This window comes from Stegostoma tigrinum, chromosome 6 (genome assembly GCF_030684315.1).
Source record: "Stegostoma tigrinum isolate sSteTig4 chromosome 6, sSteTig4.hap1, whole genome shotgun sequence".
Classification (NCBI taxonomy): Eukaryota; Metazoa; Chordata; class Chondrichthyes; order Orectolobiformes; family Stegostomatidae; genus Stegostoma; species Stegostoma tigrinum.
The window spans coordinates 100,164,296-100,189,983 of NC_081359.1; the positions used below are offsets into that span (position 1 = coordinate 100,164,296).

Here is a 25,688-nt window from a genome sequence, read left to right on the forward strand (position 1 = left end):
AAACAGTCTCCTTATCTCTGTTTTAAATGGGCAATATTGTATTTTAAACAGTGATCCCCAGTTCTAGATTCTCTCACAAGAGGAAATATCCTTTGCACGTTCATTTTGAAAGGACCCCTCGGCATCTCACAAGTTTCATTCAGTCGTCTGTCATTGTTGTAAGTCAAGTCCATCCGCCTTATCCTCATAACACAACTGCCTTGTTCCAGGTAGTAGCCTGGTCAACCTTCTCCGAACTGCTTCAAACGTGTTTGTATCCTTCTTTAAAGAAGGACACAATACGGTGACCAGGGCTCATTCCAAACCCGTGACCACTATGATCTGGAAGGACAAGGGCAGAAGATATTTGGGACAACCACCACCTGCAAGGTTCCTCCTCACTCATCATCCTGACTTGGAATCACATCTCTGTGCCTTCAGTTTTGTAGGTCAAAATCCTGAGGGAATTCCCTCCGTAATGGCAGAAAAGGTTGGGTTGCAAATACGGCAGGTAAATAAGGAGGCAATTGGAATATCGCCCTTCATTGCAAGAGGAATGGAGTTAAAAATAAGGAGGTTATGCTGTAGTTGTATATGGTGCCGGTGAGGCCATACCTAGTGTACTGTGTGCAATCATGGTCTCCTTATTTGAGAAAAGATGTGCTGGCACTGGAGGGGGGTGGAAACAGTGTTCACTTGCTTGCTTCTGGAGTTGAGAGGATTGGTTTATGAGCAGAGCCTGAGTAGATTGGAATTTAGAAGAATGCAGGGCGATTCTTATAGAAACATATAAAATTATGAAGGAAATAGATAATATAGAAGCAGGGAGGTTGTTTTCACTGGCAGGTGAAACTAGAACAGAGGGAGCAGATTTAGGACCGAGTTGGGCAGGAATTTCTTCGCTCAAAGGGTTGTGAATCTGTGGAATTCTCTGTCCAGTGAAGCTGTTGGGGCTACCTCTTCGCAAGTTTTTAAGGCTAAGTCAGATAGATTTTTGAACAGTAAAGGCATTAAGGGTTATAGTGAGCGGGTGGGCGGGTAAGTGGAGCTGAGTCTGTGAAAAGATCAGCCGTGATCTTACTGACTGGCACAGCAGGCTCAAATGGGCCTGGTGACCTACTCCCGCTCCTGTTTCTTACAGTCTTTTGTAACCAATGGACTGCAGTAGTGAAAGAAGGCAGCTCACCACCATATTCTCAAGGGTAACTGGGGATGGGCAGTAAATGCTGACCAATCCATCCAATGTCCCACGAGTGAAAGGAAAACACTCCGGTTGTGATCTCACCAGTGTGCTGTATTACTGAAACATAACTGTTGTAATTGTATCCACTTCTACCACTAATCAAGGTCAAACATGCCTGCAATAATTGTTTCAAGTTTAAGCAGCTTTGACTCAGAGCTTATGAGCTGGAGGCTGAATCATAGACACTGGGTTACTTCAGTAAGGGGAAAGTTAACTGCATTCCAAGAGGTAGTCACACCTAATGGGATAGAGTCATCTCACTAGCTCAGTGTTCAAGGACAGGGAAGTGTGACAGTGAGTGAGGCAGGCAAGAGGGCAAAGGCAGCAGGAGCACAGGGACCTCAGCTAAAGGTTTTACAAAATAATAACGCTAAAGCAAAGGAAGTTTAGCTCAAATTGTACAAGGCATTAGTCAGGCCATAGCAGTTCACAGGCAGTTCTGACACGTTCACTGGACTGTTACCAGGTCTGGAGGGATTGTCTTATGAGGACAGGTTCAGTAGAACAGGGCTGGAATTGAGAACTGCTGAAAGATATAAGATTATTCAAGGACTTGACAGGGTAGGTGCTGAAAGGTTGATTCTTCTAGTGGGAGACTCCAGCATAGAAAGCATAATCTCAGAATAAGCGATCAGAGATAATGGGAACTGCAGATGCTGGAGAATCCAAGATAACAAAGTGTGGCGCTGGATGAACACAGCAGGCCAAGCAGCGTCTTAGGAGCACAAAAGCTGACATTTCAGGCCTAGACCCTTCATCTGATGAAAGGTCCAGGCCCGAAATGTCAGCTTTTGTGCTCCTAAGACGCTGCTTGGCCTGCTGTGTTCATCCAGTGCCACACTTTGTTATCTCAGAATAAGTGATTGAATTTGAAGTGTCAGAAGAGGCAGGATAGTCTGGGATAGTTTTCACTGGAGGGTAGGAGGTTGAGAGGTGACCTTATAGAGGTTTATAAAATAACGAGGGGTACACAAAAGGCGGATGGCAAATGTTGTTTCCCTAGGGTACAGAAGTTCAAGATCAGGAGGCCTATTTTTAAGGTGAGAGGAGGAAGATTTGAAAAAAATGTAAGGGTTTTTTTTTTACAGAGAGTGGTTCGTGTATGGAATGAACTTCCAGAGGATGCAGGCACAGTTACAATATTAAAAGGACATTTCAGTGAGTACATGAAAGCGAAATGTTTGGAAGGATATGGGTCAAGCATATGGGATTATGGTCAGCATAGACTGATTTGACTGAAGGGCCCATTTCCATGCTGTATTATTCTATGACTTGAAAAATATTTAATACGCAGCTGCCCCTTTTCTGCTTCTCACAAACGGTAGTGAATCTGTGGAATTCTTTACAGCAGAGGGCTGTTGAGGCTGGGTCATTAAGTACATTCAAGGCTGGCATAGATTTTCAATCAGTAAAAGAATTAGGATCATGGGCACAAGGCAGGAAAATTGAGTTAAGGTTAACCATATCAGCCATGATCTTTTTGATTAGTGGTGCAGACTCATTGGGCTGAATGGCCTAATTCTGCTCCTATGTCTTACAGTCTGAAAGTTTCAAGGTCCATCATCTGTGGTTTACTAGAAAGCTAAAAGACAGTATCAAACTCCAGTAGGAACAATATGCAATGACACGTTGATCGTCAAAAGATTCTATGTATATTATATAAAACGTGAAAATGACTAAAAAATTAACAAGATGTGTAAAGGAAAACAAACAATCAGAATTTTTATGAATTTTTAAACAAAAAAACGTGCAGAAGTGAGTCTGGAGAATAGAGGATGGTGAATAAAGAGACGGAAGATGAATTAAAAAGTATTCTGCATCAGCCTTCACTGTAGGGGAATCTAGTAGTATCCCAGAGCAGCCATAATTCAGAAAATAGAAGGTAGGGAGGGACACAGGAAAATCAGCAAGGTGGGAGAGAAGACATTGTTAGGAATGTGGGCTGACAATTTCTTGGATCTGGCTAGAATTCAACCTGGGGTCTTAAATCAAATGCCAAAATCTAAAGCCTTGGGCAGAACCCTGTAGGGGTCTGAGTGAAGTTGCCAGTGTTCAGATTTAGGGCAGAATTGGGCAGTGAGACCCACCTTGGCTTTAAGATCATCTGTCTCCATCTTTTATACATTTCACAAGTGGCGTACCTAAGTTCTCATTAGGCACCAAGAAGATGCAAACTGATGGGGTTTAAGTTCTTTCTTCACACCATATATTACCTCATTGATATTCAGCCTCCCTTCTAACCAAGCTCACCAAACATGCGAGATGCCAAGCAAACACAGAAAGGCAAACAGTGCAGGTACATGGCGGTTTCAGATCACCACACACTCCAATCAGACCACAGGCCGGACATCACAGCCACAACATCTCACGATGCAATCAGCAGGCACCAGTCGAATGCCTCCCACGGACATTGGCATCCAGTATCTGCCAACCCATCACCACCATCCAAGCAGGTCTGTTGTTCAATGGCAATGTACTCTGGATGCATAGGCTTGCACTGTAAGGCGCACCAACGCATGGCATTGGCAGGCCACAGTGGAGACATTTTGGACCTGCTGACATTTGTGAGGCCTCATTCCTCTTGGTCTCAGAGGTCAGAAATGGGTCTTCTGCTGGAGCCTGGCATTTCTCCACAGAGGACAAGGGCCGACTAGCAGAACCTGCAAGACAAAAGAGAAACAGCAGGCTTTGTAGCAAGTAGCTAGATGTAATGTACAATGATTGAGAGTGTCGGTGGGGCTAATGGAGAGTTGTGATGGAACGAAGAGTGGCACTTACTCACTTGGCAGGACATGGATGCTTTGGCATTCTCACAGGAGAGGCCCCAATCTCCCCCTTCAAGGGCTGGGATTCACTCCTAATGTGGGACGAGGACACAAATGTCAAGTGTATCTCTACCCTGAAGGCTTCCCTATGCCCTGTTATGGATTGTCTTCTCCTGCCATAAGCAAATGCAGGATCTGGAATGGGTGAGGTGATAATGAGTGGCACAGCTGTTGGTGCAGTTGCATGTGGGTGAAAGATGGTAAGTTGTATTGAAAAACGGAGGAGGCAGCTCACAGGGTTGCAGGGTTAGGAGATGTGAGATGTAGGGGAGGAGCTGTGGGGGAGAGTGAGTGAGGCAAGGTCTTGCAGGCAATAGTGAGAGTGGCAGAGTATGATCGTTGGTCCAAAGTGGATACAGTAGCAGAGATAGAGAGAGGGTGAGGGGGCAGAGAGAAGAGTGTGGCACTTACCTTGGGCAGAGTGGAGAACGTCACCAACCTTCTTATGAAATTGCAAGCCGCTCATTCACACCCCTTGAGGTGTCACTGACAAGGCCGGTAACCTGAGACCAAGCTGGCAGGATCTGGTAATACGGTCTCCTTTGACAGCTCTCCAGGTACAGTGGCTCAGCGGTTAGCACTGCTGCCTCACAGCACCAGGAACTGGAGTCTAATTCCACCCTCATGCGACTGCCTGTGTGGGGTTTGCACATTCTCCCCGTGTCTGCGTGGATTTCCTCTGGGTGCTCCGGTTTCTTCCCACAGCCCGAAAGATGTGCAGTTTAGGTGGATTGACCAGGCTAAATTGCCCATAGTATTCAGGGATGTGTAGATTAGGTGGTTTATTGGGGGAATGGGTCTGGGTGAGATGCTCTGGGGGTTGGTGTGGACTTGTTGGGCCGAAGGGCCTGTTTTCCACACTGTAGGTACTCTATGAGGTAGAGGGCACTTTCCTTTGTAGGCCCCTGAACACTAGGACTTCTTGTCAGAGAAACACTATGCCATCTTCCCCTTCTCTAACACATTACAACTCTTCTGTCGATGAGTAGGGCAGCTTTACAATGCCAGTGTTTGTCTGGGTATACAATGGGCTTTTAGAGATCGTGCAAACACAAGGGTGCTGTGATGTTTTGGATCCTGCTGTTGTAAGGTGGGGCGGGAAATCGATGTGACAAACGCTATGGGATGGGGTAAGGAATTAATTAATTGAGTTTAGTAAGACATGGCAAGAAAACCAGAACTCAAAGTGAAAAGTCTTCCAAAATCATCAGACTTAGCCAGGAAAATGTAAGAATTCTGCATTCGGTTTTAATTTTCCACACTTCCCTGGCTAGGTGGAGGGCCCAACTCAATTGAGAGATATCATATGTAACACCTTTACTCATAAAGGGCCTGACAAAAAAACAAACCAAAGAAGCACCAACACAATGGGTTCAATTCCCACACCGGCTGGAGTTACCATGAAGGGCTCTGGTTCTCATCCTCTCCCCTCGCCTGAGGCAAGGTGAGTCCCAGATTAAACCACCACCTGTCTCCAATGAGAGAGCAACCCTATGATCTGGCAGGATTTTATTACCCTTAGTTAATCTGTAACATTCATTTTATGACTGCTACTGTACCTGTATTGATTTGGCATTTAATTTAATTTGCCCATTCATTTTAGTCAGCTCTGCTTTCATGCCCTCATATTTGCTCGAATTTAGATTTCTTTTTCAGAAAATTTCAGATCCAGTTCTCTCCTTCAAACTGAATGTTGAATTTGATCATATTGTGGCCACTGATGCTTAAGGGTGCCTTCACTGTAAAGTAATCAATTAATCCTATCTCATACCAGGTGTAGTATAGTCTGCTCTCTGGCTAACTCCAGAATTTGCTGAATGTAGACAATTCATTTTAATGCTTTGAGAAAACAGGTGAATCTATCTAAACTTTCAAAATGGGTTCAGTGCTTGGGTGTATATGATGGAGCATGTTTTAATTTTGCTGTTTCTCGAATGTATGGAGGGTTATGGATCGAAGAAGGATCATTGGATTTAAGAAACATGTCCACACAGTGAAGGAGCATATAGCCTATTCCTAGCCACATTCTTCTGTGTATGTGCCAGATGTCTTACAGTGCAGTCAGTGGAAGGTCTATGAAAATCCGATGAAAATGTTGCTTGAGCAAGTTTTCTGGGATTCCCCAGGGTGTTTGCTGCAGACAATGAAGAGGTGCAATTTGATAATGTTCATGATATCAAACAGTGCTACTCAGCACAATGAAAGACAGGGCAGTTTCAATCAATATGGCTCAGTAATGTGGCATTGTGACAGGAAATTTGATGAAAGTGATACATTGTGCTTGGCAACATTTTAATGCACGTATTCTCTGGAGAGCCCCACTAAATAGAAACTTTTGTGTTCCGTGACACCTCCCAGGCAGTAAGTATATCAGCTTTTTGCTTTAGATTTTTAGAAGACGTTTTCTTTAATTTTCCTGTGCAGCCATTCCATTATACACCTTCAGCAACCCCTGCTTAAAATTGTTATGTCTAAAGGTGATAGCTTTGGCTGCCTCATCATGTTAAAAGTACTAACATTTACCTCTTTTCTATTGGTTGACTCTTGACAAAAATTGTAATTCAGACAGAGACAATTGAGCATTTTAAATGTGCTCGAAATCTCAATTCCTGAGTTTTATCCTTTATTGGTCTGGTAATGGAACCTAAGATCCCTGTCAACTTTTCAGTAGAAATTTTATTCTGTTCAATTCTTCCCACAACTTTCTATCACAACATTTCCCAAACTAATTAGTTCATGAAATTGCCTGGGGATTTTCTGTTTCAGTTATTCATTCAGGAGATGTGACATCATTGGTAAAGCTAACATTGTTCCCCATCCCTGGTTGTTTTTGAAAAGGTCGTGAGGAGCTTGCTTTTTGAACCACTGTTTAACTTGTGATTGTCCCATACAGTGTCAAACAGTCTTAGGTACTGCAACTGTCAGGGTAGTGGGATCACATTCCTGATTGGTAGACAATGGAAGGTTTTGGGTAAAGCTACTCATTACAGAATACCCAGCCTCTGACTTGTTTGAATGGCCACAGTGTGTGTCTATCTGCTTGTATGTCTTTGCATCTATTTGAATACGTGTGTGTGTGTGTGTGTGTGTGTGTGTGTGTGTGTGTTTCTCTGTCTTTTTCTGTATGTGTACCTGTGTAGGTGTGTTGTATGGTTGTGTGTATATGCATGTGTTTGTGTGTATCATGTCTGTGTGTGTGCCTCTCTGTGCCTATGTGTGTATTTGTCTGCGCATGTATGCATATGCATGTTTGTCTATTATGTGTGGTTGTGTGAATATGTGTTAGCTGTGTGTTTGTTGTACATTCGTGTGGGCATTGTGTGTGCATGTGTGCCTGTGTTGTGTGTCTGCTTGTATGTGACTGTGTCAATATATGTGTTGCATTATTATCTGTGTCTATGTGCGCCAGCATATGTGTGTGTCTGCCTGTGTGTGTGTTTGTGCTTGCGCGCGTGTGTGTGTGTGTGTGCGCGCGCGCGCGCGTTTGAGTCTCTGTGTATGTCTGTGTCCACTGTTGTGTTTTTGTCTGCATGTGTATTTGTATGTATCCATGTGTGTACATCTTCATATGTGGTTGTTTTCTGTGTGTTTCTGGTTGTCTATATGCGTATCTGCATGTGTTTGTGCCTTCACATCTGTGTGCATGCCCAAGTCAATGTATTTGTGTATGTATGATTCTGTGAATGTGATTCCACATGTGATATGTATGATTCTGTGTGTGTTTGAGTCTGTGTGTGCACATGCTCATGCGTTTTTGTGTGCGCAAACTAATGTGAAATTCTGATTGTGTGTGTTTTCCTGCATGTGCATATGTTCATGTGCATGTGCAGATGAATCTGTGTGTGTTTTGTGTGCATATGTGCATGATGCCATGCATATGTCTACGTGTCCATTTGCATTTGTGTGTGCATGTGTAAATATATATGTGTTATCCTGTGTGTATGTACACGCTGTGTTCATGTATTTTTGTGTATGTGTGCTTGTGAAATTCCATGCACGTGTGTGTGTTTCCACGCGCGCATGTGCACATGTGTGAGATTCTGTGTGTTTGTTTCTATGTGTGTGCGTGTTCGTGTATTTTTGTGTGTGTTTGCATGTGTGCAATTCTGTGTGTGTGTGTGTGTGTGTGTGTGTGTGTGTGTGTGTGTGAGAGAGAGAGACAGAGAGACAGTGTATGGTGATGTCATTGTAGATTGGCCTTTCAATAAAGAAATGGCCTGTTCTTTCTGAGATAGTGGGAACTGCTGATGCTGGAGAATCTGAGATAACCCGGTGTAGAGCTAGATGAACACAGCAGGCCAAGCAGTATCGGAGGAGCAGGAAAGCTTACATTTCGGGCCTCATTTCCGAAGAAGGGTCTTTTCTGACAAAGGGTCTAGACCCGAAACGTCAGCTTTCCTGCTCCTTTGACCTGCTTGGCCTGCCGTGTTCATCCAGCTCCACACCTTGTCATCTCTTACCTATTCTTTCTACTTTTTCTCACGTTTTGGCATAGACCCAGGCTAAATGGAAATAAAACATTAGGAATTCACTTTGTTTAACATTTGTTTAAGCAAGAAATTAGAAAAGAAATAGTCACAAAGCAGCAGTTTAATGGATACCTGTATTATTCTTCAGGTTGTGCTGGGACTCCAACTGTTTTATTCTTCTCTTCACACCACAGCATCATGCTGCTTGTCCCATCTCTCCTGATAATAGCAATACTTCGGACAACAGCACTAAACGAAACTGCTCTCACTTCCTTGGCACACATGAGTAAGTTATTTCAACATTTTAATATCAGAATAATCTGAGATAAATAACTGTATTTCAGTTTTTAACCCTTCATCTTTTGCAATTAATTTCCCTGATGGCTTCATTCCCATACAGTGTGGGCTAACGTAAGCCCATTGAAATCTAGATCACTGACAACACCTCACTGTTAACTCCACCGTGACACTAAGATAATAAAATGTGAGGCTGGATGAACACAGCAGGCCCAGCAGCATCTCAGGAGCACAAAAGCTGACGTTTCAGGCCTAGACCCTTCATCAGAGAGGGGGTTGGGGTGAGGGTTCTGGAATAAATAGGGAGAGAGGGGGAGGCGGACCGAAGATGGAGAGAAAAGAAGATAGGTGCAGAGGAGAGTATAGGTGGGGAGGTAGGGAGGGGATAGGTCAGTCCAGGGAAGACGGACAGGTCAAGGAGGTGGGATGAGGTTAGTAGGTAGATGGGGGTGCAGCTTGGGGTGGGAGGAAGGGATGGGTGAGAGGAAGAACAGGTTAGGGAGGCAGAGACAGACTGGACTGGTTTTGGGATGCACTGGATGGAGGGGAAGAGCTGGGCTGGTTGTGTGGTGCAGTGGGGCCACTACGGTGCATGTGCCAAGTGTGTCACACATGGACACAGACATGGATACATCAAGAACTGAACGTGTGCACACACACGCAACGACCAACCCTATCGCTGGTGACCACCTCGGCACTGACATCTATTCCAAGCCCACTAATTCCCACAGCTACCCAGAATACACCTCTTCTCGCCCACCCTTCTGCAAGAACGTGATCCCCTACTTCCAATTCGTCCATCTCCACTGTGTCTGGTCCCAAGGTGGGGCACCGCAGATTTCTACCTATTTCAAGGACTGTGCCTTCTCCACTTTGGTGATCGAAAATGCCCAATCACATCTCTTACATTTCCAGCATCTCTGCTCTCTCATCCCTTCCCTCCCCCCAACAAAAATAAAGACAGAATCCCCCGTGTCCCCACATACCACCCCACCAACCTCTGTATCCAACGTATCATTCTCCATCACTTCCGCCACCTCCAATCCGATCCCACCACCAAAGAGATATTCCCCGTCCCCACCACTATCTGCCTTCCGAAGGGACTGCTCTTTCCACGTTTCCCTCGTCTGCTCCATACTCTCCACCAACCCCACCACCCGCAACACCTTTCTCTACAACTGCAGGAAGTGCTACACCTGCCCCTACACCACTCCCCTCACTTCCAGTCAAGGCACAGAACAAAAATTCTCTATCAGAGAGGGGTACACCTGCACATCCGCCAACTTGGCCTACTGTATCTGCTGCTCCCGATGTGGCCTCCTCTACATTGGTGAGACCAAGCGGTGGCTCGGAGACCGCTTTGTAGACCATCTGTGCTCTGTATGCAACAAATGACAACACCTTCCAGTTGCCAACCATTTTAACACCCTCCCCCCTCACTCCCTGGGTGACATGTCTATCCTGTGCTGCCTCCAGTGTCACAATGACACCACGCGCAAACTGGAGGAGCAGCACCTCTCATTTCACCTCAGAAGCTTACAGCCCGATGGCCTAAATGTGGAATTCACCAGTTTTAAAATCTCCGCAGTCCCCAGCCTTATCCCATGTCTGACCCTCCCTCTTATCCCCACCTCCTTTACCTGAGACAACCTGTCCATCTTCTTTCCCACCGATCTGACCCTCCCATCTCACTGGCCAATCCCCACCACTCCCTACCTGTACTCACCTATCACCATCCCACATACCTTCCCTAGCCCCACCTTTCCTCTCTATTTATTTCCCAGCTCCCTTCCCACTCACCATTTCCGAAGAAGGGTCCCAAACCGAAACATCAACTTTCCTGCTCCTCTGATGCTGCCTGACCTGCTGTGTTCCTCCAGCTGCACACTGTGTTATCTCTGACTCCAGCATCTGCAGTTCGTGCTATCTCCGGGAGAAGGCATTGATGTATTGTTCATACTATTGGACTGGTACTGTAGAGATCCAGGCCAATGTTCTGAAGTCCTGGGTTGAAATCCCACAATGACAGATGGTTAAAATTTGAATTCAATAAAGATCTGAAATTGCAAGTTAGTGTAATGGTGATCAGGTAACCATTATCGACTGTTGTAAAAGCAAATTAGTAAGTTAGTATTAATGGGTGACTCAATAGTTTGAAGGATACACAGCCTAATTTGCAACTGGGATTGTGTATCCCATATGGTCTATTGCCTCCTGAGTGCAAGGATTTAGGACATAATGGAATGGCTGGATAATATTCAGGGAAAGGGAGGATGAATGACTAGTGGTTATGGTTCATGTAGAAACCAACAACATAGGGATTGACAGCTTAGATGGCTTACAGAATGAGTTTGAAGAGTAAGGGAAAGGGTTGAAACATGGGACGTCTGGGGTAGCAATTTTAGGAATACTACGTCTGCCATTAACTTCATTATTTAGGCAAAAGCAGATCAGGGAGGTAAATGTGTGGCTTGAGGGATAATATTAGGGGAGTGAGGTTTAGATTTTTGGGATATTGGCATCACTTTTGGGAATAAAGATAGCTGTCTAGAAGAAATGGCCTTCACCTGAGCTGAAATGAAACTAATTTCCAGGCTCAGAGAGTCGATAGTGTAGTTGGAGTGGATTTAAACATGTAAAACAGGGTGCAGCGTGAGTAATGGGCCTAGTTTTGAAGTAGCAGAGACAGGTAAAGAAGACTTGTGGGTTGACGATGAGCAAAGAAATGGTTACCTTCTAATGGGCAAGAAAGAGATAAGGGCAGGGTTAAATTGTATTTGGTCAGTGCACAGAGTATTGTGAATGAAACTGGGGAGCTGGAAGCAGATATTGCTCTAGGGGGATGATAACACAGTGGTGTTATGGGTTTTCATAGAATCAGGGTGGATAGAAAGGGAGGCGATGTTGCAATCTTGATCAAAGATAGAATCATTGCCCTTGAATGAGATACAGTTCCTGAATTAAAATCTATATGATTGGAGGAGGGAACCAGGAAGGCAGCACTGATGACCTTCTTGAGAATTTATTATAGATATACAGAGTGGGAATAAATTAGGAGAGAACATTGTTGGCAAATTATGGAAATCTACAGGACTAGAATGGGAGAAAATCCCATAATGTGTGCAGGAGAACTTTGTGGGACAGCCTATTTCCAGTCCTACTAGGGAGGAAGATATGTTGGATCTGGTCTTAGGAAATGAAACAAGCCAAGTGGAGAACGTCAGAGTGGGGGAGCATTTGGAAATAGCAATCACAACAGAATAAGGTTCAATATATTAAGTTTGAAAAGATGAAGATTCCAGATTAGAAAAGAGCAAATTTTAGGGTTCTGAAAGCTCACCGCAGGAGAATGTTGATTGAAAACACATTTTGATGTATTAAAAAATGAAGAATTTCAGAAGAGGGATGAATTCGGTCCAGACTAGGTACATAGCAATGAGAAATAAATATGGGGTATCCTAAACTAGAATATCCTGGATGGCTAAGATTATTGCTGAGAAAATAAGGAAGGCAAAAGAAGCATATGATGTAACTTAGAATAAGAGGAATAGGAAACACATGCAGAAGGGAGGCTAAGGCTGGAATGTGGAAGGCTAAGTGGAAACATGAGAAAAGGATGGCAGGCTGTGCTACAGCATGTAGTAAAATATTCTAAAAATATAATGACTGTAAAAGATTAAGGAAGGATAAAGTGTGGCCCATAAGGAAGAAGCAGTGAAAGCTGCTCACTGAAGCAAAGGATATGACAATGGATCTGAATGAATACTTTGCTTCTGCCTTTACCAAGTTAGACATGTGACTAGATCCACAGCAGTATGGTTGAGCCTTAACTAACCTCAGGGCAATTAGAGATGGGCAAGAATTGCTGTAAATAAGATATTACCATGGGCAAAAAGTGATGTCTACAGCTCCAAATAAATAAATCAAAGAGCCGCTAGCATTGGGAAGTTAGACAAGGATTGATTCCACAAATAGATCATTAGAATCATGAGCACACAAGTCAGGCACTTCTGTTCAGGATCTGCTATTGGATAAGCTCTTTCTATTCAGTCCCTATGTTAGAAGAGTCAAGATTAATAATTTCCCATATTCATTAGGATCCTTGAATACCCCGTTGGCCAGTGGGACAACTTCTGTTGAGTTAAGGCCGCAGAAGTCATTTCCCATTGTCGCTTTACAAGAACATGACAGCCTGAATAAAACCATCAGTCAGAGTTGAATATAAGCCCACAACTGAGATGTGAATGTAAACTGCACCATTTCACACTCGTCAGATTTCTGAGGTCAGGAGGAGAAGGCAGACTGCCCCGGGATCACTTGCTACCAGTGGTCACGCTGCTTTGCAAACACATTTCCAACGCAGAAGTCTTTAGTCAGTGGTTGGGTGGGACATCAACATGTTCACAAGCTATATATGGTTCATGAAGCCAGTTAAGGGGCTTTGCAGGTCAGCTGCCTACTGTGGAGCCAGTGAAACAAGACATTTTCTGCTGTGGATCGAGGAGCAGAGGCACAGGAGGACTTTCCATTTTATTTCAATAAAACCCCAACACTGTTATTAAGCCACCACTGTGCGTGGTTTCTGGCAACCTATTGGAGGGGTTGCCCCTTCTTGTTCCTGCCTAGGAACCTTTTCCACTTTGAACTTTTGAAAACATTTTTTCTTGGGGTGTGGGTGTTATTGGCTAGGCAATAATTTTCCCTCATTTTCTTTGAGGAGGTGGTGATGAGTTGCTTTCTTGAAATTCTATGGTCCCTGGGCTGTAGTTCCCTTAGGATAAAAGTACACAGCTGGATGTCAGGGAGGGAATTCCAGGGTTTTGACCCAGTGACACTGAAAGAACGATGATATATTTCCAAGTCATGACCTGGAAGGTATCTTGTCAGTGGTGCTATTCCCATGTGTCTGCTGCCCTTGACATTCCAGATAATAGAGATTCCTGGTATAGAAGGTGATAATTAAACATTCTTAGTGAGTTGTTGAGGTACAACTTGTCGCTAGTACAATCTGCTGCTGTACATCAGTGTTGAAGGGGTTGAACATTTAGGATGATTGGCAGTCCATCAGTCAAATGGGCTGCTTTGCCCAGGATGGCACCTAGCTCCTTGGAATCAAAGGGTGCTTCCATTTTGAGGCATCCATATTGGGCTTGAAATGTGAACTATTTTTCTCACTACAAATGCTGTTTGATCTGTTGACTTTTCCCAACACTTACTCTTTATAATCTATTAGTTTTCACAGTTGTGTTTGTGTTCTTTCATTTGAACCCAAAGCAATCTGACTCGAATGATGGAAGTGTGCCAACTGAACCATGGACAATGCACAAACAGACCAAACATTACATACTGGGCTATTTATATATTAATCAATGTAGGAGTAACTTATTTATAGACTAGTCTCTGCTTCACTGGAGCAGTTTATTCCCGTCATTATAACAAGGCCAGCCAGGTGGACTTCATTGAATATGAGTTCCCTGATTTGGGCTGTAAATCTGGCCCAGTCAGGGAGCACTGGCTGACAAATATAAACAGGAGTGTCAGACATCCTGTTCACTCTGAGAACTGGCTCCCTGAGGAAGCCAAATCAGTGTCAAGGACTTTCCACACGTAAACAAAGGAAGACTTGGTGCCCAGGTACCGACCTGTGCAGAGCTATTTCATGTATAGCCTGGGCAATGAGGCTTTTTATATAGAATACACCCTCACTGTGATTGCTGTTATGGAGTCCCCGTGTCTGGCAAAAATCAGGATGTTAACGAGCTCAAAAACAACATTGTGATGTTTACTCATTCAGTGAACAATTTTGCAGATTCACAGTCATTATCAAATTGTGTATAGCCTGACTGATGTTATCAATCACTGTTGCAACAAGAAATGTTGTTTTTCCCTACCTTGTGGATAAAATGCGTTAAAATAATAATCAGAAATTAAATGATGAGAAGAATGAGCACATCTTTAAGCATTATAATTGTTGCTTTTGAAATTTGATTTCAACAAATGCAAATAAAATTACAAAGACCCATCTTGTTGAAGTTCTTATGATGATCTTCAATATTCAGGAAAGGCTCACATAACTCATTGCTACTGCTGCTGCTCACTGGCTTCCTGTAATTTTATGGAACCCCTACATTGTGGAAGCAGGCCATTTAACCCATTAAGTCCATACCGACCCTCCACTCAGACTCTCACCCCTATCCTTAAACCCTGCATTTACCATGGCCAGCCCGCCTAGCCTGCTCATCCCTGGACACTATAGGCAATTTAGCAGGGCCAATCCACCTAATTTGGACATCTTTGGGCTGTGGGAGGAGACCAGAGAAACTGCAGGAAACACACATTGACACGGGGATAATGTGCAAACTCCACACAGACAGACACCTGCGGGATTGAATTGAACCTAGGTCCCTGGACTGTGAGGCAGTCATGCTAACCGCTGTGCTACCCCAGGTTACATGTACAATAATTCAGCCACCTGAATCTACCTCCTACTACTCCATACACACTCATTTATTTTCACTTTCATGCATTTATTTAAGCTCCATTTGAAAGTTATGCTTGAATCTGTGATTGTATCAGCCGTGCATTCCAATCATGAAACCATGGAGGTTTACAACACAGAAAGAATCCCTTCAGCCCGTTGCGCCCATGTTAGTCATCAAGCACCTATCTTCTTTAATCCCGTGTTTCATTGGAGCTAGAAGCAGGAGTTGGCAATTCAGCCCATTGAGCTGAGCCACCACTTTAATACGATCATGGCAGATCTCATCTCAGTTTACAACTCCACTTTCCTGCTGGCTCCCCATAATCCATCAGCCCATTATGAAATAAAAAGCAGTCTCCTATCTCTTCCTCAAGTTCATTCAATATCTTGACATCCACAGCATTCTGGGATAACGAAGAAAAGCATGATGGAGAGAAACCTTCATTTGGAGTGAATTTGATCATCACAGAAGCTTGCATTCATCCTTGCTTAAATGCCTGGCCAGTTCACTGAGTAATGCTGTTAAACGTCACCACAGAAGTGGTTTAATGGTTTTCTAAAGGGCTCGGCAAGTTATCAATAGAGGAACTTACAGTGGGTGGGACTTCCACGAAATCTGACTAACCTTACTGTGTAGGTAAATGGATAAGCCACTGTAGACTGAAGAGATCGTGAGGAAGTTATGTGGGACTTTCTCTTTGTCTTTGAACATACATTGGGCTATTGTTTCAACATTTGATTATAAATAATACATTGCATAATATATTCGCATGATATAATTGCAACACAAATGCAAATTCTTCCCAGTCAACTATCATCAGACATCAGAATGGAGCAAAGCCAACATCCCAACCATTATAGAATGGGGGTGAATTCGCCTTGAGATGGTGCAGAGGACACAAGAATGTGTTTAGAAAAAAAAAACAAAGAAACTGTGGATGCTGGAAATCAGAATCAAAAACTGAAATTGCTGGAGGAACTCAGCAGATCAGAATTAATGTTTTGGGTCCAATGACCCTTCCTTGCCATTGGTTCTGCGCTGTAATTTCTCTCCACAGATACTGCCAGACCTGCTGAGCCTTTTGCTCGCAATTTTTGTTTGGCTTGTGACGCAAGAATATAAACTTGTCCACCATTTATCCAAGTGATCAGGGAAGACTGAAATTTGCTGGGGTTGATCTTTGAACTGGCATTACTAGTTTAGCTGCCCATTGCAAAAGATGTCCTGTTTTTCATTCCATTGGCTGCTATTCCCGTTTTAGCCCAGAGTCGCAAATTGAAAAGATTGTGTATATTGACAGCATGCCAACTCGTTGAAGCACTGTCTTTGACCTTTGAATGCAACCAATAGCTTTGCAGACAATAATGGATAACAGTGCAACATGTCATGGCCTGGATAAGTATTTCAACAAACCAATGCAGAAAAGGCAGCTAGAATTCCTTGTTTCTCTAAAGTTGTGAGGAGTGCCTGCTAAAGGCAAAAAAAATGTTGCCTGGAATTATTTTTACATATGAAGTAAGAGCAGAATTTGGCCATATGGCCCCCCAAGGCTGTACTGTCATTCAATAAAGCCATGGCTGACTTGTTTATGTTTCAAATTTCACATTTCCATTGAGTGCCATCCCTTTCGCCTAATGAGAATCTACCTCCCTCTGCCTACAAAATATTTAATAATCTTGTCTGTAGCACCCTCTGAGGCAATCTTTCAAAGATTCACATTCCTCTGAGAGAAAAAAATCCCCTCATATCTGACACCTAATTTTAAAACGTGTCGCCTTGTTTGAGACTGACCTTCAAAAATATACATCTTTTCCAAATCCAGTTTAGGGTTTTACAAATTTCAAACAAATCACCCCTTATTCTCTCGACTTCAACTAAAACAATCCCAGCCTGACAAATATATTATCAAAAGACCAGCCACGTATTCCAGATAATAATCTCGTAAATTTCTTCAAAGCTGACTCCAATGCATTTACATCCTTCCTTAAATAAGAAAACCAAAAGGCCAAACAGTATTTGACATATGGTGTCACCAATCCCCATATAATTAAGCCGTAAAATCTTAATATTTATGCTCAATTCCTCTTGAATAAAACATAGCCTCCCATTAACCTCCTTAATCACTTGCTGGATCTGCATACAATATTTAGATCGCTCTGCACTTTGGAAGTCTGTAGTCCTTTTCCATTTAAGTAATACCCTGCTTTATTTAAAATTTCTTCATGCCAGAAGGAATTATTTTACATTTTTCCACATTATACTCCATCTGCCACACTCACCTAACCCAGTTATATTGATCTGAAACTTTGTTATATAATCCTTACAATGTAGTTTTGTTTCTACGTTTGTGTCATCTGCAAATTTAACCATCATGCCTTCGCTTCCCTCATTTTTAGCTGATATAAATTGTAAAACGTCAAGTTCCAGTCATCACATGCTTTCAATCTGAAAACAAAGTTCGTCATTCTCTTTGATTTCCTGCCAGCAGCCAAACCTCTATCCATGCTAGTGTATTTCCTCCTACACCTGAGGGCTCCACTTTGCGCAATAGCCTCTTTATTTGGCACCTCATCAAATGCTTTCTGGAAATTGGAGTTCAATAAGTCAACAGGGCCCTGTTATTCCAGCACATGCTACTCCTTCCAACAAGATGAATAAATTGATTAAACACAGTTCCCCTTCCACAAAACCATACTGACTCCTACTGATTACCTAGAATTTTTCCACAATCCTAATTCCAACATCCTTAATCATTAATTCTAACACCTTTCCCCATTATAAATGTCAAGTTAACTAGCCTATTGTTTTCTGTTTTCCTACATTTGAAATCTGATGGTACCATTCCAGAATCTAACAAACTTGCTGAATCAATCCTAATGCATCTACTATCTCATTAGCCACCTCTTTTTGAGGCCCTAGGATGAAGTAATGCAGGACCCAAAGACTATTCAACACTCAGCTCCATCAGCTTTCTCAACCCCACTTCCCTAGAAATTATATTTCACCTAGTTCTGCTTTTACTTTAATCTCCAGATTTACAGATATGAATGGGAAGCTTTGTGTCTCCACTATAATGAAGATAGAAGCAAGTTATATATTCATTCACAAAAACAGAAATTGCTGGTAAAGCTTAACAGGTCTGGCACCATCTGTGGAGAGAAATCAGAACGAATATTTTAGACTGAGTGACCCTTCCTCAGAACTGGGGAAGGGTCACGCAACACAAAACGTTAGCTCTGATTTCTATCCACAGATTCTGCCAGTCCTGTTAAGTTTTTCCAACAATTTCTATTCTTGATTCTGATTTACAGCATCTACACTTCTTTCAGTTTTTATTTATCCGTTACATCCCTGATTCCTTTTCTATCTGCTGTAAAACAAAATAAAAGCACTGATTTTACTTACTCTTTTCCTTTGTCGGTATCTACAGAAAGTCAGGCTTTTTGCTTTGTATTGTATATATCTGTAACATTTCAATTACCTGTATTTCATTGGCACAGGTAATGGCATTTCCTCAATCCACAACCTGCCGTGTATTTTTCATGATTACCGACAAATGACCTGTACCTGGGATATTAGCAAGCAAGCACGAGCAGATGCCCAGTACCGTTTGTCTTACGGGTAAGGATGAATATTTACTCATCTATATAACTACCTAGAGCCTGAAATGAGTTCTCCCAGGATTTTAGAGATGGTGCGTTTCAATTTGAAAGGAAAACTCAGCAGACCCTGGAAATCTAACATTTAAACAGAAGCAGATCTAAGAGGGGAGATGGTTCTGACCCCGTGGAGGCAGGGCAGAGCTGGAACTGTGGGCTTCTCCGGCCACCAAGTTGCAACGGCACCCCGTGCCTTCCCACCATTTGGAAAAGCTTCCATAGTTGGACCATGAAGCACATTAATTGCTGATGCTATATGGAGACAGACAACCAACCCCAATCATCCTTTCTAGATCTGCATTCGCAGTACAATAAAGTTAACACCTAAATAGTCGCTCCACATGTTTCCTACTCAGACTTGTGAATAATGAACTTTCAGACACTGGTTTGGTATTTGTATAAAAGATATGTATCTATTATGTAGAGATAGTAGGAACTGCTGATGCTGGAGAATCTGAGATAACAAAGTGGAGAGCTGGCTGAACACAGCAGGCCAAGCAGCATCAAAGGAGCAGGAAGGCTGATGTTTCGGGCCTAGATCTTCTTCAGAAAAGGGTCCCAACCTGAAATGTCAGCTTCCCTGCTCCTCTGATGCTGCCTGGCCTGCTGTGTTCATCCAGCTCTGCATCTTGTTACCTCAGATTTTCCAGCATCGGCAGTTCCTACTATCTGTCGGGTAGGAATGGCAATTTCCTTCCCTAAAGGACCTTAGTGAACCAAATGGGTTTCCCCCGACAATCAGCAATGGATTCATGGTCATCATTAGACTCTTAATTCCAGATATTTATTGAATTCAAATTCCACCGTGGCAGGATTTGAACCAGGTCCCCAGAAGATTACCTGGGACTCTGGATTAACAGTCCAGCAATAATACCACCAGGCTACTGCCTCCCCAATGGAAGATGGACTTATTTATCCTTCACCATGCATTGTCTCACTGGTATAAATGTGGACACCTTGGCTTTTTCCTGAAACGTCAATTACAGTCACCTTCTCAGTTTACACAGCCAAAAGCAGCAATGCTTCTAATTCAGCTTTCTACCCTTCAGGGCTTTGTAGAAGCAATGTATCAGATTACGCAAGGAGCTTTCAAATTTTCAGGGTGGATTCTGGAGCAATCTCTCAGAAACCACAGTTATAACAAACTTTAATTCTGGTTCCACCATGATATTTTGCATAACTCTTCCCAAGCTCTCAATTGTTCAACAACTGCCTTTTGCTTGAATGTAAGGTCTCTTCCAGACTAGCTGGAACCATTTCCCAGATACTGACCTCATTAATAACCAACCTATCTGTTAGAACCTCTTGAATCAAGACTCAGCCTGTAACTAGCCTCCCAACCAGGCCTCATAAACAAACAAAGTTGCTGGATCTGCCCTTTTTCCTTTTAACACAATTTATGCAAAAGTATGCCAGTCATTTCCAGCTCATAATCTGAAGTTGATAAGAGAATAAAAATAATGAAAAATTAACAAGTGTTCTAACGTCGCCCACTGCATGGAGGAAGACAATTCATTCAGACACCAGTTGCTAGCAGCTGGTGAAACAGTACCTCCTGTTATTTGGGAGGGATGCTACTGCAATGCAGTCAGTCTCTATGGACAAGTTGGTTAAGGGTGTGGAGGAAGTGGCCAATGGAGGCATCCCTCAAATGAGAAGGCTGTGGGCAGCAAAGATTCCTCGAGGGGATGCATCTCCCCTTCATTTGACAGGACTTGCCAACTCACCGACCTCTCCCAAATAGTTGCATGCATTCACCTGCCTATCTGTGCCTTCATTTAGTGGCACTGCCCAATTCTTAGAGCCACCTCAGCCATGCCTAACAGTCCAGGAGGCAGCTACCACCCTGTGATTGAGTGACCAATGTTGGAAGTCTGTCCACAATCCTGCTGTTATCTTAGCTGATGTGATAGTCATTCTTTCAGAAAAGATCAGGTCATTGTGCTGCACGAACACACTCATTTACTTCTTCCACATGATCTTTCAGGATTTCAGGTGAACAAATCGACGAGTACGGAACAATCTTTTGTGAGAATGGTTGGAGAAATGTGACCTGCCATGTTCAGGATGTTGGTTTTGTGCTCTTCAACGAGGTGCAGATTTGTATCACTGAATTAGGCCAAAATTTCACGAAACCTTACTGCATAGAGTTCACACCAGTCATGTATTGTAAGCGTCATTCTCTTTCATCTTATATTGTCTTTTGTTTGCTGTTGTAAGATTGAAATAACTGTTAAAAATGAACATGCCTATTTATAGACATGATAACATCAAAATGAGAATCGAAACCCTCCATTAAGGGGAGTCCCCTCACTCCCACATTAGCTGCACTACTGAGCAAGCCAGATGAGTCTTAAGGTACACAGTTGCTAAGAATGAGTCTGCAGCAATAGAGGAGGGAACCAACAAGAGGGAAAACACGCTTGACCTCATCTTCACCTGTTTGCCTGCCGCAGATGCATCTGTCCAGGACAATATAGGTAAGAATGGCCACCAATCAATCCTCGTGGAGATGCAGTCCCATCTTGCCATTAAGGATAACATTTATCATGTTGTGTGGCATGATCACCGTGCTAAATGGGACAGATTTCAACCAGAATTAGCAACGCAAGACTGGGCATCCATGAAACATTGTGGGCCACCATCTTCAGCAGAACTGAACTCCACCACAACCTGTAAACTGAGGTTGTAAATGGGAATGGACAATTTCACAACTTGCAGAAAGAGGAGGCTCCACAAATATCCCCGACAATGGGAGAGTCCAGTGCATCAGTGCCAAAGATAGCCTATTAAGGGAAAAGCTAACAATGAAAAGTGAGTGGGGATGGGTGTGGGGCTTGGTGGTGATAGAGCGAGAGGGAGGGTACTAAATCAAAATGGAGTTGGAGGTGGAAATCAAGCACTGCCTTTCCAACCACATCTCCTCCCCTCCCCCCAAGGTGCCCATTTCTCTCTGAAGGCATCGAGAGCACTGATGGGCACCGCAAGCTCCCTCTCCAATAAAACTTGGGTTAAAATGTAACCACAGAAGAGGAGCCAGAAGTTGTCAGATATAACCCCTTCCATCACCCACTGCCTGGACCTCATTATGGTCAGCCTGGCCAAACCCAGGAGATGATCCTTGAGGAGGCCCTCTGAGCTGACCACATTCCTCCTTGCTAGATGCCCAAAGATCAGAGTCAAAGGGCTGACCTGCTGAACCAAAACCATGAGAAAAAGTTTATGAAGTATCTAAACAGGGAGTGCAAATGCCCACAACCGTATGTACATGGTCCACAGACTCCAGAGCGCCACAAAATAAGCAGTTGGACTGGGGGTCCATGAGCCACAAACAGTGAAGAGACTGGCATTTGAATACAGATGTGTAGAACACAGTGGAGTGGTAGTCTATCACCCTCAGCCCTTGGTCAACATGTCACAGCAGGGTTAGCTTTTTTTATATAATTTAACTTGTTTTTCTAATCAACCTGCTCAGAGATGTTATTTCTCACCTCAGAGGCTGGTGGGACTTGAACCCATGCCTCCCCCTACCTCTGTCCCTCAAGAGGCCCTCTCAGCGTCTCCTTTATAAAGGGCTTAGGTGATGAGTCCCATCTGGGCGGGCCATTGCCTATTACCAAATAAACTCATATGCAACAAACTCCTCGGGGAGATTAATTAGTGATTACCCATGCGCCCTAGACCCAATCATCTTTAACTCTTTCATCAATGACCTTCCCTCCATCATAAGGCCAGAAATGGAAATGTCACAAATGATTGCACAATGCTCAGCACCATTGGCAACTCCTTAGTTAATGAAGCAAACTATTTCCAAATGCAGCAAGACATGGACAATATCCAATGCTGGGTTAATAGGTGGTAAGTAACATTGGTGCCACACAAGTGCCAGGCAATGGCCGTTTCAAGTAAGAAGCAATCTAACCATTGTCCATGGGCATTCACCGGCATTACTATCACTAAATCTCTCTCAATTTCCTCGTAATTATCATTGACCATAAACTGAATTAGATAAGCCAAATCGTTCTGTTGCTACAAGAGCAGATGAGCAGCAATTCCAAAGCCTGCCCAACATCTACATGGCACAAGTCAGGACCGTGATGGAATACTGCTCCCCCCCCTTGCCTGGATTAGTGCAGCTTCAACAACATTCAAGAACACTCAACAACACACCATCAGGACCAAGCAGCCCACTACATCCACAAGCATCACTCCCTCCACCTCCTATATTCATTCACAGTGGCATTTCCCATCTACAAGATGCACTGAAAAAGTTCAGCAAGGTGGCTTTAATAGCACCTTCCAAACTACCATCTAAAACCACTACCATCTAAAAGATCAAGTGCACATTAATGCTTGGAAATGCATCATTATTTCTTCAACGTCATTGAAATCCTTGACTTCCTTCTCCAACAGCAGTGTGTATCTACCTACAGCACATGGTCTACAGGTGTTCAAGAAGACAGCTTGCGATCTTCTCAAGTGCAAATAGAGGGCCAGTAAACACTGGCTCCCAGCAAACACCAACCCAGCCAACAGCACCAATATTGCATGAATGACTGAGAAAAGCATTTACTTGTATGATATATATCACGGCAATGAATGATAATATGAAGGAACCTGCAATGTATTTATACTAATAAGTTATTTGTCCTGATTTAGATAAGGTCAGTCCTCCAGTTAACATTGTAGTCAAAGAAAATGAAGTAATATGGGACGAACCAGAAGGTAAACATCCTTCCTCAGAGTTTTATTATCAGATACAAATCACAGATCAGAGTACCCACATCACGAAGGTAAATATGTTTGGATCTTACTAATCATTGTATTATACACAATCCCACATAGCTTTCACAGCAGCTGTCAAACTCTTCTCCCATTCTTTAAAATCACAATTCCTGACCTCACTGACTTACATCAACTCCTGGTCTCAAAATGATCCAATTCTCAAATTCCTATCCTTGTTTTTGAATTTCTTCTTAAATCACCTGATTCTTGTCTCAATCACCTCATCCAGCACCCCCAAACCTCTGAGATCTCTGCTTGCAATCAACTCACCTCATCACTCCACTATTAATAGCTATGTCTGTCACTGCCTTGATCCTACATTCTGTGGAATTCCTTCACTAAATCTCTCTTCCTCTCCTCCTTCAGAATGGTCTTTAAAACCTATCATTTCAACCAAATTTTGGATCACATTTCTCAGGGACGCCTATGAGCCTAATGTCAATTTTTGTTTGATAATACTTCTCTCTCTGAAGGGCATTTTATGATGTTGAAGGTTGTGTTTAAAGGTATATTGCTGCTGGTCCAGTTATACAATGGTCAGTCTGTAAATGCCATAAATAAATATGCAACAGCTGTGTAACAAATGTCCTTATGCATGCAGTCTTCTGGCACTATTTGCTGTGTAAAGTTGCATAGGATGCCTGGTTCTGAAAGGGTTAATGCTGGGGAATACATAATGTTCCACCCAATACAATAATGCAATAAGGACTTAATGGGGGAAACAATGTGGATTTTGAAGGAGACAAACTTAGGTCTCCTCATGACTTAGCTAACAGATACAGATGTTAATTGTACTATGTTTGCCACTTTGCATTAAATTGTCGCTTATTTAAGATAAGATCCTTCTTGTTATCTACCTTGTGTTTTTTCTCTGCCACACCAGACAAATAGACCCTGTAGACCCCAAGCTGAAAGGAGAATGATGTCAATAAATCTACCTTACATTGACTATGATTCACTGCTAGCTCATTCAACAAGATGAGCAGCGGTAAGGATCCATTGCGCACGTCACAGTTGATGACACTAGATGTGCAGGAAACATTACTCATCACAATAGTGTCGTTGAAAGTCAAGAATACTATTAGGATTGTGTTTTATTTCAAATAGTAACGTCGCTTGCAATTTGTAAGCCCAAACTGGAATGTTGCTCAGATCCTTCTATGGATTAGCAACAGTAGCTCCATTTCCAACAAATTGGACAGCGTTTGTGGAGAGTGCAAATGTTTCAAATTGACCTTTCACCAATTCTAATGAAAAGTCACCAACCCGAAAAAACTGTTGCTGTCCCTATCCATGCTGCCTGAGTATTTCCAGCATTTTCTGCTTGGATTTCAGATTTTCAGATCGACAGGTTTTTGCTTCCCAAGCAGCATCAATTTGCCTTTCTTTCATTATCATTTACATTACAGACTAATTTTTTTCTGCCTTAAATCGAAATAATATAAGACCATAAGAAATAGAAACAGGAAACTAAAACTGATCCAGATTCTATCTCAGTGTTAAATATATGCAAGGCCTCTTCCCCCCACAGCTCTCTGTGGCAAGGAGCTCCAAAGACTCACAACCTTCCAAGAGAAGAATTCTTCCTCATCTAAGTCTTAAATTGGAGCCCCTTTATTCTGAGACTATGGCCTTTGGTCCTAGATTTTCCCATGAGGGGAACCATCGTCTCAGTATTTACCCTGTCAAGCCCCTGAATAATCCTAGATGTTACAATAAGGTTACCTTTCGTTCTTCTAAATCCCAGTGAATTGAGTCCCAGGAACTGCAGATGCTGGAGAATCCGAGATGACAAGGCATAGAGCTGGATGAACACAGCAGGCCAAGCAGCATCATAGGAGCAGGAAGGCTGACATTTCAGAGTGAAGGGTCTAGGCCCAAAACGTCAGCCTTCCTGCTCCTATGATGCTGCTTGTCCTGTTGTGTTCATCCAGCTCTACACCTTGTTA

At 43.0% G+C, this 25,688-nt stretch overlaps 1 protein-coding gene across 8 annotated transcripts in view; it reads left to right on the forward strand.

Moving 5' to 3' along the window:
- Positions 1–25,688, forward strand: part of LOC125453481 (interleukin-13 receptor subunit alpha-2-like) — a 69,248-nt gene that overhangs the window by 20,524 nt on the left and 23,036 nt on the right. For 5 of the 8 annotated variants that reach the window (XM_048533145.2, XM_048533149.2, XM_048533148.2 and 2 more), the window contains 4 exons: positions 8,665–8,802; positions 18,796–18,916; positions 20,942–21,123; positions 23,614–23,747. In XM_048533145.2, coding sequence (XP_048389102.1) covers positions 8,665–8,802; positions 18,796–18,916; positions 20,942–21,123; positions 23,614–23,747 — 575 coding nt within the window. The remainder of the gene's footprint in view (positions 1–8,664; positions 8,803–18,795; positions 18,917–20,941; positions 21,124–23,613; positions 23,748–25,688) is intronic. The other 3 variants (XM_048533152.2, XM_048533151.2, XM_059646800.1) reach the window with 1 other exon arrangement.